At 43.5% G+C, this 15,188-nt stretch overlaps 1 protein-coding gene across 3 annotated transcripts in view; it reads right to left on the bottom strand.

The window, feature by feature from the left end:
• The window catches only part of bin1a (bridging integrator 1a), a 44,274-nt gene that overhangs the window by 7,905 nt on the left and 21,181 nt on the right, over window positions 1-15,188 (bottom strand). For 2 of the 3 annotated variants that reach the window (XM_061926089.1, XM_061926090.1), the window contains 7 exons: window positions 15,054-15,129; window positions 14,849-14,971; window positions 13,233-13,253; window positions 6,409-6,744; window positions 6,031-6,108; window positions 3,255-3,341; window positions 3,081-3,182 (listed from right to left, as the gene is read on the bottom strand). In XM_061926089.1, the coding sequence (XP_061782073.1) occupies window positions 3,081-3,182; window positions 3,255-3,341; window positions 6,031-6,108; window positions 6,409-6,744; window positions 13,233-13,253; window positions 14,849-14,971; window positions 15,054-15,129 (823 nt within the window). The remainder of the gene's footprint in view (window positions 1-3,080; window positions 3,183-3,254; window positions 3,342-6,030; window positions 6,109-6,408; window positions 6,745-13,232; window positions 13,254-14,848; window positions 14,972-15,053; window positions 15,130-15,188) is intronic. The other variant, XM_061926091.1, reaches the window with a different exon arrangement.

Here is a 15,188-nt window from a genome sequence, read left to right as displayed (position 1 = left end):
CTAAATCAACTGGAATTCGAGACTGATGCATATTTGTCAATAAATGCTCATTTTCTACGTGGATTCTTGATGTTATGAGGCTATTTCGGTAACGCATAATACAGTGTCTCCGGGTTAGCCTTTGCCTCGTTCCCGTGAAGCATTGTGGTTGGTTTATCTCGGACTAGCTGGTAATACTGTGCCATCTTGGACTTTTCAGGGTCGCTAGCGCGTTCTTGGTGGACGAGGCAAAAATCAACCCGGACCCACTGTAACCGACTCGAACCTAACAACGCCGTTAAACCACTTGGAGTACAACAACACAGGGGCTCGTGTTCAGTTGGAAATAAGAACTAAATCAACTGGAATCTGTGACTGATGCATATTTGTCAATAAATACTCATTTTCTACGTGGATTCTTGATGTTATGAGGCTATTTCACTACAGTGTCTCCGGGTTAGCCTTTGCCTCGTTCCCGTGAAGCATTGTGGTTGGTTTATCTCGGACTAGCTGGTAATACTGTGCCATCTTGGACTTTTCAGGGTCGCTAGCGCGTTCTTGGGGGACGAGGCAAAAATCAAACCGGACCCACTGTAACCGACTCGAACCTAACAACGCCGTTAAACCGCTCCAAGTACAACAACACAGGGGCCCGTGTTCAGTTGGAAATAAGAACTAAATCAACTGGAATCCGTGACTGATGCATATTTGTCAATAAATGCTCATTTTCTACGTGGATTCTTGATGTTATGAGGCTATTTCGGTAACGCATAATACAGTGTCTCCGGGTTAGCCTTTGCCTCGTTCCCGTGAAGCATTGTGGCTGGTTTATCTCGGACTAGCTGGTACTCCTGTGCCATCTTGGACTGTTCAGGTTCTTGGGGGACGAGGCAAAAATCAACCCGGACCCACTGTAACCGACTCGAACGTAACAACGCCGTTAAACCACTCGGAGTACAACAACACAGGGGCCCGTGTTCAGTTGGAAATAAGAACTAAATCAACTGGAATCCGTGACTGACGCATATTTGTCAATAAAAACTCATTTTCTACGTGGATTCTTGATGTTATGAGGCTATTTCGGTAACGCATAATACAGTGTCTCCGGGTTAGCCTTTGCCTCGTTCCCGTGAAGCATTGTGGTTGGTCTATCTCAGACTAGCTGGTACTACTGTGCCATCTTGGACTGTTCAGGTTCTTGGGGGACGAGGCAAAAATCAACCCGGACCCACTGTAACCGACTCGAACCTAACAACGCCATCAAACCACTTGGAATACAACAACACAGGGGCCCGTGTTCAGTTGAAAATAAGAACTAAATCAACTGGAATCCGTGACTGATGCATATTTGTCAATAAATACTCATTTTCTACGTGGATTCTTGATGTTATGAGGCTATTTCACTACAGTGTCTCCGGGTTAGCCTTTGCCTCGTTCCCGTGAAGCATTGTGGTTGGTTTATCTCGGACTACCTGGTAATACTGTGCCATCTTGGACTGTTCAGGTTCTTGGGGGACGAGGCAAAAATCAACCCGGACCCACTGTAACCGACTCGAACCTAACAACGCCGTTAAACCACTTGGAGTACAACAACACAGGGGCCCGTGTTCAGTTGAAAATAAAAACTAAATCAACTGGAATTCGAGACTGATGCATATTTGTCAATAAATGCTCATTTTCTACGTGGATTCTTGATGTTATGAGGCTATTTCGGTAACGCATAATACAGTGTCTCCGGGTTAGCCTTTGCCTCGTTCCCGTGAAGCATTGTGGCTGGTTTATCTCGGACTAGCTGGTAATACTGTGCCATCTTGGACTTTTCAGGGTCGCTAGCGAGTTCTTGGTGGACGAGGCAAAAATCAACCCGGACCCACTGTAACCGACTCGAACCTAACAACGCCGTTAAACCGCTTCAAGTACAACAACACAGGGGCCCGTGTTCAGTTGGAAATAAGAACTAAATCAACTGGAATCCGTGACTGATGCATATTTGTCAATAAATACTCATTTTCTACGTGTATTCTTGATGTTATGAGGCTATTACGGGAACGCATAATACAGTGTCTCCGGTTTAGCCTTTGCCTCGTTCCCGTGAAGCATTGTGGCTGGTTTATCTCGGACTAGCTGGTACTCCTGTGCCATCTTGGACTGTTCAGGTTCTTGGGGGACGAGGCAAAAATCAACCCGGACCCACTGTAACCGACTCGAACCTAACAACGCCGTTAAACCGCTCCAAGTACAACAACACAGGGGCCCGGGTTCAGTTGGAAATAAGAACTAAATCAACTGGAATCCGTGACTGACGCATATTTGTCAATAAATGCTCATTTTCTACGTGTATTCTTGATGTTATGAGGCTATTACGGGAACGCATAATACAGTGTCTCCGGTTTAGCCTTTGCCTCGTTCCCGTGAAGCATTGTGGTTGGTTTATCTCGGACTAGCTGGTAATACTGTGCCATCTTGGACTGTTCAGGTTCTTGGGGGACGAGGCAAAAATCAACCCGGACCCACTGTAACCGACTCGAACCTAACAACGCCATTAAACCACTCGGAGTACAACAACACAGGGGCCCGTGTTCAGTTGGAAATAAGAACTAAATCAACTGGAATTCGAGACTGATGCATATTTGTCAATAAATGCTCATTTTCTACGTGGATTCTTGATGTTATGAGGCTATTTCGGTAACGCATAATACAGTGTCTCCGGGTTAGCCTTTGCCTCGTTCCCGTGAAGCATTGTGGTTGGTTTATCTCGGACTAGCTGGTAATACTGTGCCATCTTGGACTTTTCAGGGTCGCTAGCGCGTTCTTGGGGACGAGGCAAAAATCAACCCGGACCCACTGTAACCGACTCGAACCTAACAACGCCATTAAACCACTCGGAGTACAACAACACAGGGGCCTGTGTTCAGTTGGAAATAAGAACTAAATCAACTGGAATCCGTGACTGATGCATATTTGTCAATAAATGCTCATTTTCTACGTGGATTCTTGATGTTATGAGGCTATTTCACTACAGTGTCTCCGGGTTAGCCTTTGCCTCGAACTAAATCAACTGGAATCCGTGACTGATATACCATCTTGGACTTTGTCCGTACCTGTTCGTCCGGATTGTCAAAAGGAATCACAAGCACCACATCTCCTGCCTTCATCTCCAGTTCATCAGTGTCGTTGGCTGCATAATCATGCATCACCTGGACCTTTTCACACAGAAACACAGAAGATTCCATTGTTGTGATTCAACTCTCTCCCTCTGTCAGGTCTGGTCTTACCTTGAACAGGAACCCGGGGGGTATGTCTGTCGACGCTGCCTCTGCTGCCTCTGCTGCCTCTGCTGGTGCCTCCTTGACTGCAGGTGTCTGCACGGGAAAAGACATATTCCATTGAACTTTATTGAGTGAATGCTGCAAAACATTCACACATATGCCAAAATTAATCTATTGATTGTTCTTCTTCTTCCCCAGATTTCGGCGCGCTCTACCTTCCACGTTTTTCATCCGATTCAAAGTGTTCCAACTTCAAACTGTTCAGCCTATTCAGGAATCGCGGGCTTTCCCTTGACCATACTTGCCAACCCTCCCGGATTTTCCGGGAGACTCCCGAAATTCAGCGCCTCACCCGAAAACCTCCCGGGACAAATTATCTCCCGAAAATCTCCCGAAATTCAGGCGGACTCAGGTCCTCATGGGTTTATTGTTAGGCAGTTTCATTAACGTCCTCCCAGCGCGGCAACAACACACAACAACAGCAGTCACGTTTTTGTATACCGTAAAGCAGTTCGTCTGCTGTAAGCAGCAATGTTGTGACACTCTTAAACAGGACAATACTGCCATCTAGTGCATTTGATGAAAGCACTTTTGTGCGTGCCACACATCAATGCATCATCAGAGTTCAGCATGGTTAGAAAAATAGTGACAGAGAATAGAACAAGGATGGACAATTCAACCCTTAACTCAACAATGAGTAGATGAGTGTTATGTGTGTGTATATGTGTAAATAAATTAAAACTGAAATTCAAGTATTTATTTTATATATATATAAAATAAAATAGATATATATACGTATATATATATACATATAATAAAATAAATATATATATATATATATATATATATATATATATATATATATATATATAGCTAGAATTCACTGAAGGTCAAGTATTTCTTTTATATATATATATATATATATATATATATATATATATATATATATATATATATATAGCTGAATTTGACCAAGCAACCCCCCCGTACCAAAAAGCCCTTGATGAAAGCGGATACAATTTCACCCTCACCTATGAACCCACGCCAGGAAACCAGCCAAAAAAGAACAGAAAACAAAACGACAATCCCCCATACAGCAAAAACGTCTCAACGAACATTGGACACAAATTCCTCAATCTGATTGACAAACACTTTCCCAAAGACAACACCCTAAGAAAAGTATTCAACAAGAACAACATTAAATTGAGCTACAGCTGCATGAACAATATACGACAAATCATCTCAAACCACAACAAAACAATTGCAAATGAGCCGTCGGCCCCCAGACAGAGCGACTCCAAAACCAACAAAGGATGTAACTGTCGAAAGAAACCTGATTGCCCTCTCAACGGGGGGGTGCTTACAAACATCAGTTGTCTACCAATCTAAGGTAACACGCAAGGACATTAACACATCCGACACACATGTAGGATTAACCGAGGGAGAATTCAAAACCAGATGGAACAATCACAAGGCTTCTTTCAGGAACAAAAACCTGCGGAATACCACAGAACTCAGCAAACACATTTGGGACCTCAAAGACAATAATGTTGAATATTCAATAACATGGCAAATTCTTGCATCCAGCACACCTTACAATAGTGGTAATAAAAGATGCAACCTATGCTTGAAAGAGAAACTGTTTATTATTTACCGTCCAGACCTGTCATCCCTCAACAAGCGCAGCGAAATTGTAACAACATGCCGCCATAGACGGAAACACCTCCTAGGTAACACATGAGCCAATCACCACGCCCCTAGGCCAGCCTGTACCCACCCACTCTGTGCCCTATATAAACCATGGTATGCGAATGCTCCCATTAAAGTCTCCTGATGATTGAGGGTACCCCCCCTCATGAAACAGGCCTGTAGAGATGAAATAGTCTTGTGATTTTTTTCCCACACATACATATATATATATATATATACTGTATATATATATATATATATATATATATATATATATATATATATATATATATATATATATATATATATATATATATATATAATAAAATAGATATATATACATATATATATATATATATATATATATATATATATATATATATATATATATATACATATAATAAAATAAATATATATATATGTATATATATATATATATATATATATATATATATATATAGCTAGAATTCACTGAACGTCAAGTATTTCTTTTATATATATATATATATATATACATACATATATATATATAGATATATATATATATATATATATATAGATATATATATATATATATATATATATATATATATATATATATATATATATATATATATATATATAGATATATATATGAAATACTTAACTTGCTGAATTCTAGCTGTAAATATACTCCTCCCCTTTTAGCCACGCCCCTGTCCTACCCCGACCCCGCCCACCCCACCCCCCTCCCCCCACCTCCCGAAATCGGAGGTCTCAAGGTTGGCAAGTATGCCCTTGACAAATTCCAAAAATTCCCAGATTTCCCAGAATTCCAGGTTTTCCGGGATATTTTTCCCATTCAAAATGAATTGGCCATTTTTCAAACTTCCACCATTTCCACATTTTTCAACCGAGTCAAATCATTCCACCTTCAACACATCAAATACTTGAGTAGGTTTTTGGACTGTGGGCGCAGAGTGGAGTACCCCCCCCCCCCCTCCCCCCCAAAAAAACAAGCACAAGAACATGCAAACTCCACGCCGAGGTGGGCGTGCTCACCACATGCCGCCTCATCTTTCTTGTCGTCCAAAACTAGTTCCTACGTACTCACCTCCTCCGGCGCCGCTTCTTCTTCTGCGGCCGCCGCTGCTGATTCCTCTGCGGGCGCTGCTTCCTCCGCCTCCTCTCCCTGAGACCACAAACACACCGGAGTTCACACGTGATCCCACCCCACGGAAGATTTATTTCTTTTATTTTTTCGGAAGATTAAGTGAGAGACGAGACAGACGACAACACAAGCAGAGCGCTCCACAAGGATGCTGAATAAGCAATTCCACTAGCAAGGTGTGCTTAGCTGTCTCATTATTCATCAGACTTAGTTGATGTTGGCGCCGATCGCATTTGTTGTCTTTTTGCTACCACCCCAAACCTCCTCCAGATCTGATGCATCCGCCCTCCTTCATCCATCCAGATGCATCTCCCGGGTTACCTTATCCTCTTCAATAGCAGGGGGCGCTTCCTCTTCGCCAGCGTCGACCGGAGCCTCCGCGGGACTCTCGCTAGGCTCGTCCTCCGCCATGGGCTGACCCCCGTCCTCCACCGCGTCCTCCTGGTGGTCACGAACCTCGTCATCACCCCATTCCTCGTGGTGGTCATAGGGAGCCGCTTGGGTTCCGTCGTCGCCCCAGCCCTCCGAGGCTGCGGCTATGGGGTCGTAGCGGACAGGCTCTGTGCCGTCATCATCATCCCAGGCCTCCGTAGCGGCCGCCACGGGGTCATAGTGCATCTGGGCGGGCTCTTCTTCCTGGGCACTGCCGTCCTCTGGCTAAGGGGCGGGGGTCGGGTTTTGAGGGGTCAGAGGTCATTAGACATTTTTTTACCTCCAGGCTGAGTTGGTAAATCATTCGGGGAATTTTTAAGGATGAAGCAAACTAGTTAAGGTATGCTGGGTGTAAAAAAAAAAAAGTTTTTCAGATTAATCGCGATTTTTATTTGAAACGATTATTAATCGATACAAAAAAAGCAAAAATATATGTGATTTAATTAGTTTTTTTGATTTTTTTAATTAATTTTTTTTAAATTTAAAAAAAAAATTGTAATGTTTAAATAAAAATTAATTTTAAAAAAAAGTATAATTTTTTACTTTTTAAAACATTTATTTTTGAAATGTTTAATTTTTTTAATTTTTTAAAACATTTTTTAATTTTTTTTATTTTTTTTTAATTTCTTTTAATTTTTTTTAATTTTTCTTAATTTTTTTAAGTTTTTTTCATTTTTTTTCATTTTTTTTCATTTTTTAAATTTTTTTTTCATTTTTTTCATTTTTTTAATTTTTAAAAATTTTTTATAAAAAAAAATGTAAAAAAAATATTTTTATTTTTATTTATTTATTTTTTAAATGTAATTATTATTTTTGTTTGTTTGTTTGTTTTATTTATTTATTTATTTATTTTCTATCCGTCCTGTCCAGCCACTCAGACAAATCCTATTGCTGATGTAGATCAGGGGACCCCAAAATACGCATACGGCCCGCCAGGGCCCAAAATCCGGCATGCGGGAAGTCCCAAGTTTAAAAAATATATATAATATTGTGGAGGGGGGCGTGGCCCGCGGGCCTGCCGCGGACTAGGGTGTGCAAGGACCGGCCTCGAAGACAGCGACAGGTGAGTAGATTGCCGGACTGTGCCTTGTTATCTAACCACCTGTCGCCTTTATTAGCAGCAGCCGGGACGAGACAGGGGGTTGGAGTGGGAGCGAGAGAGAGAGAGACACGGACTAAGACATAGACATTTTGCTGGAAAGCAAAAGCCTCTCAACATTTAAGAAAATAAAACAGTGTTGTACCCTGAAATCCGGGCTCTCGTGGCAGTGTGTATGTATATATATATATATATATATACATATATATATATATAACAAGCAAACCGTCAACTTCCTTGACGTCACTTTCAACCTGAGAAATAACAGCTACCAACCATTCACGAAACCCAACACAACACTCCAATACGTGCACCATGACAGCAACCACCCACCCACCACCACGAAAAGAATACCTACCGGAATCAATAAAAGGCTATCGATGCTGTCATCTAGCAAAGCTGAATTTGACCAAGCAACCCCCCCGTACCAAAAAGCCCTTGATGAAAGCGGATACAATATCACCCTCACCTATGAACCCACGCCAGGAAACCAGCCAAAAAGAACAGAAAACGAAACGACATCATCTGGTACAACCCCCCATACAGCAAAAACGTCTCAACGAACATTGGACACAAATTCCTCAATCTGATTGACAAACACTTTCCCAAAGACAACACCCTAAGAAAAGTATTCAACAAGAACAACATTAAATTGAGCTACAGCTGCATGAACAATATACGACAAATCATCTCAAACCACAACAAAACAATTGCAAATGAGCCGTCGGCCCCCAGACAGAGCGACTCCAAAACCAACAAAGGATGTAACTGTCGAAAGAAACCTGATTGCCCTCTCAACGGGGGGTGCTTACAAACATCAGTTGTCTACCAATCTAAGGTAATACGCAAGGACATTAACACATCCGACACATATGTAGGATTAACCGAGGGAGAATTCAAAACCAGATGGAACAATCACAAGGCTTCTTTCAGGAACCAAAACCTGCGAAATACCACAGAACTCAGCAAACACATTTGGGACCTCAAAGACAATAATGTTGAATATTCAATAACATGGCAAATTCTTGCATCCAGCACACCTTACAATAGTGGTAATAAAAGATGCAACCTATGCTTGAAAGAGAAACTGTTTATTATTTACCGTCCAGACCTGTCATCCCTCAACAAGCGCAGCGAAATTGTAACAACATGCCGCCATAGACGGAAACACCTCCTAGGTAACACATGAGCCAATCACCACGCCCCTAGGCCAGCCTGTACCCACCCACTCTGTGCCCTATACAAACCATGGTATGCGAATGCTCCCATTAAAATCTCCTGATGATTGAGGGTACCCCCCCTCATGAAACAGGCCTGTAGAGATGAAATAGTCTTGTGATTTTTTTCCCACACATACATATATATATATATATATATATATATATATATATATATAGCCCGGCCCCCGGCCAAATTTTTTTAACCCAATGCGGCCCCCGAGTCAAAAAGTTTTGGGACCCCATTGGTAAATCATTAGGGGAATGTTAAAGAGTAAAGTAGTTAAGGTATGCTGGGTGACAAAAAAAAACGATTGTCAGATTAATCGCAATTTTTATTTGTAACAATTATAAATCGATTCAAAAAAAGCAAAAATATATGTAATTTTTATTTTGTTTTATTACATCATGTATATATTACATGTTATTATGAATGTTACTACATGACATATATACTTACATCATGTATATATTACATGTTATTATGAATGTTACTACATGACATATATACTTACATCATGTGTATATTACATGTTATTATGAATGTTACTACATGACATATATACCGTATTTTTCGGACTATAAGTCGCAGTTTTTTTTCATAGTTTGGCCGGGCTCCAGTGCGACTTATATATGTTTTTTTTCCTTCTTTATTATGCATTTTCGGCAGGTGCGACTTATACTCCGGTGCGACTTATACTCCGAGAAATACGGTACTTACATCATGTATACATTACATGTTATTATGAATGTCACTACATGACATATATACTTACATCATGTATATATTACCGTATTTTCCGCACTATTAGCCGCACCTAAAAACCACAAATTTACTCAAAAGCTGACAGTGCGGCTTTTAACCCGGTGCGCTTTATATATGGATTAATATTACGATTCATTTTCATAAAGTTTCGGTCTCGCAACTACGGTAAACAGCCGCCATTATTTTTCCCCGTAGAAGAGGAAGTGCTTCTTCTTCTACGCAAGCAACCGCCAAGGTAAGCACCCGCCCCCATAGAACAGGAAGCGCTTCTTCTTCTACTGTAAGCAACCACCCGCCCGCGTAGAAGAAGAAAAAGCGCGCGGATATTACGTTTCATTTCCTTTGTGTGTTTACATCTGTAAAGACCACAAAATGGCTCCTACTAAGCGACAGGGATCCGGTTCATGAAAAGACGCAATCTCTCCATCCGCACACGGAATACTATTTCACAGCAACTGCCTAAAGACTTTCAAGAAAAGCTGGCTACTTTCCGTGCATATTGTAAAAACAAGATAGCTGAAAAAAAGATCCGGCCAGAGAACATTATCAACATGGACGAGGTTCCACTGACTTTTGATATTCCTGTGAACCGCACTGTGGATACAACGGGAGCACGTACGGTGAATATTCGCACCACAGGGAATGAGAAGTCATCCTTCACTGTGGTTCTAACTTGCCATGCTAATGGCCAGAAATTTCCACCCATGGTGATATTCAAAAGGAAGACCTTGCCAAAAGAGACCTTTCCAGCCGGCGTCATCATAAAAGCTAACTCGAAGGGATGGATGGATGAAGAAAAGATGAGCGAGTGGTTAAGGTAAGTTTACGCGAAGAGTCCGGGTGGCTTTTTTCACGCAGCTCCGTCCATGTTGATATACGACTCCTTGCGCGCCCACATCACGCTGGTTTTTAATATATTATTAAAGTTTGACTGACCTATCTGACTGTTTTTTTGACATTCCTTTAGCGCAGTTAGATGCGGCTTATAACACGGGGCGCCTTATAGGTGGACAAAGTTTTGAAATATGCCGTTCATTGAAGACGCGGCTTATAACCCAGGGCGCCTTATGGTGCGGAAAATACGGTACATGTTATTATGAATGTTACTACATGACATATATACTTACATCATGTATGTATTACATGTTATTATGAATGTTACTACATTACATATATACTTACATCATGTATATATTACATGTTATTATGAATGTTACTACATGACATATATACTTACATCATGTATACATTACATGTTATTATGAATGTTACTACATTACAAATATACTTACACCATATATATATTACATGTTATTATGAATGTTACTACATTACATATATACTTACACCATATATATATTACATGTTATTATGAATGTTACTACATGATATATATACTTACATCATGTATATATTACATGTTATTATGAATGTTACTACATTACATATATACTTACACCATGTATGTATTACATGTTATTATGAATGTTGCTACATTATATATATACTTACAACGTGTATACAAAAACGAGCAATTTATAGAGTGAATCCCCTTCGCTACATTGTTCGTTGACCTTTGCTAGCATTAATTTACAAGTTAGAATTTATTAAAAAAAAACAAAAAAAACATATATGTTCTCGTCTCACATAAGGATTGTGAATGATAGGCAAACATTTTTTTTAAAAGTGTAGTTCCCCTTAAAATGTATTTTTTAACCTGCACATCGCCTTCTCTCTCTGCATCCTGTGGTCAAGACAAAGTTTAACGTGTTTAGCTCATTTCCCATAGGATCCCTGGTGGCCTACGTGTGCAGGGTTGGGACTTTTTAATGCATACAATGTACAAAAAGATCCGATAAAGCTATTTTAACCAAAAGTGAAATGTGTTGCAAACTTGTGACAAACAGGTTGAGGGTTCAAGAGGTTAGGAAAAAAAGCAAAGGAAAAGGAAGACTTTTTTTCATCAGAAGCTCGATGCTCGCTCTTCTATGGTCACATGGAGGACGGGGGCGGGGTCAGGACTTTGTAAGAGCAGAGGTGTCATTCCATGGTGAAAATGTTTGCCTGGAGAACATCTTGGAGACACATCGCTCTTACAGCGGTGACAAAAGGGGTCGGTTCGGCCGCGTTGCAAGCAAGGCTCTGTGAAGCTGAACCACAAGGTTCTCTTTTCATGGCCCGAAAAGGATGAGCAACTTCCCTTGATTGCAACTGTTCCCTGTGTGCTACCTCAGCGTAACCAACAGGGACTCAAACATGAGGTCAATTCAGTTCCAAATATTTGCGTGTGGACTAGAGATGCGCGGTTTGCGGGCACAACCGCGGAGTCCGCGGATTATCCGCGGAGTCCGCTGATTATCCGCGGATCGGGCGGATGAAATTTTAAAAAATTAGATTTTATACGCGGGTCGGGTCGGGCGGTTAATAAAAAAAAATTAGATTTTAAATAGATTCAGGCGGGTGGCAGTTAAACCAATTCGGAAATATATATACATAGTTAAATGTTGTTACCCACATACGAAAAACGAGCAGGCACCTGCTGCATATGCCACAACAGAAGAAAAAAAAAGAAAAGAGATGGACACTTTTACGGAGCGGAGAAGGGACGCCTCGCCGGGGTCCGGGACCGAGGCCCCTTCCCCCGAGAGGGCCCCACCGGGAGCCGTAGCTGAGGCGATCCGCGAGAAGGGCCCGACACACGTCCAGGGTCACCACCGCCCCCACCGCACCGACACCCCGCCTCGTCCGCCTTCGCCGCGGCCGGCGTCACGCGCAGCAGGTAAGCAACTTACCTGCCTGCCACCCCCGTGGCCGGGGGCTCGTAACAGGGGTCACTCCGCACGCAGTGCGCTCACGAAAGGGGTGGGGCTCACCCTGGTTGATATAGACAGCAGGACGGTGGCCATGGAAGTCGGAACCCGCTAAGGAGTGTGTAACAACCCACCTGCCGAATCAACTAGCCCTGAAAATGGATGGCGCTGGAGCGTCGGGCCCATATCCGGCCGTCGCCGGCAGCGAGACGCGCTTGGAGGTGCGCTCAGCGCGGCTCCCATATGATTGCGCACTGGTGTGCGTCTGGATCGTGACAGCGTGGCACGCGAATGTCTGTGCTTCATTGGATCAGTCTCCTTTCTTTAACAGGCAAAAGCTTTATAACCTCACTAATGCCTTGCATCGTCTATATTAGATATATAACAACGGGCGGGTGCGGGCGGGTGCGGTTCTGATCAAATGTTAAATCGGGTGGATGGCGGATGGTTAACGACTTTCTGATGCGGTTGCGGATGAAATAATTGCCTATCCGCGCATCTCTAGTGTGGACATTTGTAACAGAATAGAACACTCAATGATAAAAAAACAAAATGTTTGAAACTGAATTGACTTATTCCCAAGCTCTATTTGTGCTATGTGATGGTTTTAGTGCTCGGACATCGAACATTGCAGACAATGCACAAAGAGATTTGGGACACGCAAATGAAAAGTAAACAAATATGGAGCAATATGGTATGGTGCTCGGGGGACACATGCTGGGTGAGAATATGGCAGTGGTGCTGACACGATGGTTACAAAACACAATGGCCACTCTTTAACAATAATATGCAGTTGTTGTTGTTGGAGTTGATTGACTTACCCAGGAGTCCCAGTTGGCCGGCTGCGGGGGAAACAGAAAAGAGAGTGACAGCGTGAGAAGAAATCATCCAAGATGTCAACATTGTGTATGTGCTGATTGTTTATCAAAATATAACTATAAATGTCAACATTGTGTATGGGTCGCGGGGGCAGCAGCCTAAGCAGGGAAGCCCAGACTTTCGTCTCCCCAGCCACTTCGTCCAGCTCCTACCGGGGGATCCCGAGGCGTTCCCAGGCCAGCCGGGAGACATAGTCTTCCCAACGTGTCCTGGGTCTTCCCCGTGGTTTCCTACCGATCGGACGTGCCCTAAACACCTCCCGAGGGAGGCGATCGGGTGGCATCCTGACCAGATGCCCGAACCACCTCATCTGGCTCCTCTCCATGTGGAGGAGCAGCGGCTTTACTTTGAGCTCCTCCCGGATGACAGAGCTTCTCACCCTATCTCTAAGGGAGAGCCCCGCCACCCGGCGGAGGAAACTCATTTCGGCCGCTTGTACCCGTGATCTTGTCCTTTCGGTCATAACCCAAAGCTCATGACCATAGGTGAGGATGGGAACGTAGATCGACCGGTAAATTGAGAGCTTTGCCTTCCGGCTCAGCTCCTTATTCACCACAACTGATCGATACAGCATCCGCATTACTGAAGACACCGCACCGATCCACCTGTCGATCTCACCATCCACTCTTCCCTCACTCGTGAACAAGACTCCGAGGTACTTGAACTCCTCCACTTGGGGCAGGGTCTCCTCCCCAACCCAGATATTGACCATGGACTCAGCTGTGAATCGATCCAGTGAGAGCTGAAGATCCTGGCCAGATGAAGGCATCAGGATCACATCATCTGCAAAAAGTAGAGACCTAATCCTGCAGCCACCAAACTGGATCATCTCAACGCCTTGACTGTGCCTAGAAATTCTGTCCATAAAAGTTATGAACAGAATGGGTGACAAAGGGCAGCCTTGGCGGAGTCCAACCCTCACTGGAAACCCTAACCCTAACCCTAACCCATCCTCACCTATGGTCATGAGCTTTGGGTTATGACCGAAAGGACAAGATCACGGGTACAAGCGGCCGAAATGAGTTTCCTCCGCCGGGTGGCGGGGCTCTCTCTTAGAGATAGGGTGAGAAGCTCTGCCATCCGGGAGGAGCTCAAAGTAAAGCCGCTGCTCCTCCACATGGAGAGGAGCCAGATGAGGTGGTTCGGGCATCTGGTCAGGATGCCACCCGAACGCCTCCCTAGGGAGGTGTTCAGGGCACGTCCGACCGGTAGGAGGCCGCGGGGAAGACCCAGGACACGTTGGGAAGACTATGTCTCCCGGCTGGCCTGGGAACGCCTCGGGATCCCCCGGGAAGAGCTGGACGAAGTGGCTGGGGAGAGGGAAGTCTGGGCTTCCCTGCTTAGGCTTCTGCCCCCGCGACCCGACCTCGGATAAGCGGAAGAAGATGATTGATTGAAACAGGAACTGACGGAGTCCAAAACTAAACAAACGGATCATGACATAAATGGCGCCAAATACCCATTGAGAACAGAGCTAGCTTGACCACCACACGTATTTGATGGGCGGGAAGTGACGTCAGTCAAATTCAAGCAATTTGTTGACAAAATAGACACAAACCTCTGTCGGTGATGTGACGCTAATATCAGGATTTGCTGCAGAATCGAACAGGCCGATGATGTTTTCCGTCTTCATCTCCTTGGACGGGGTGACCTTGGGTGGAGGAGGCACTGCCGGCCTTAGCTGCAAGGACAACATGGATGCATTTTAAACACATTCCTTTATAACTCTGAGAAATTGTCAACGCAAAAAAAAAATGTTTTACTTTGGACGGGGATTTCGGAATCGGGGGCGGTCCTGGTTTGAGAGTGTGGTTGGAGTCGTCGGCGCCACTGGGCGAGCTGGGGGGGAGAGAAACAGATCACAGAGTGAGACGCGAGCGAGGGAAACGCCACCGAGA

The sequence above is a fragment of the Nerophis lumbriciformis genome, linkage group LG31 (genome assembly GCF_033978685.3).
Source record: "Nerophis lumbriciformis linkage group LG31, RoL_Nlum_v2.1, whole genome shotgun sequence".
NCBI classification, from domain to species: Eukaryota; Metazoa; Chordata; class Actinopteri; order Syngnathiformes; family Syngnathidae; genus Nerophis; species Nerophis lumbriciformis.
The sequence above is the reverse complement of the archived record's forward strand: the minus strand, read 5'-3'. Positions and strand labels throughout refer to the sequence as shown.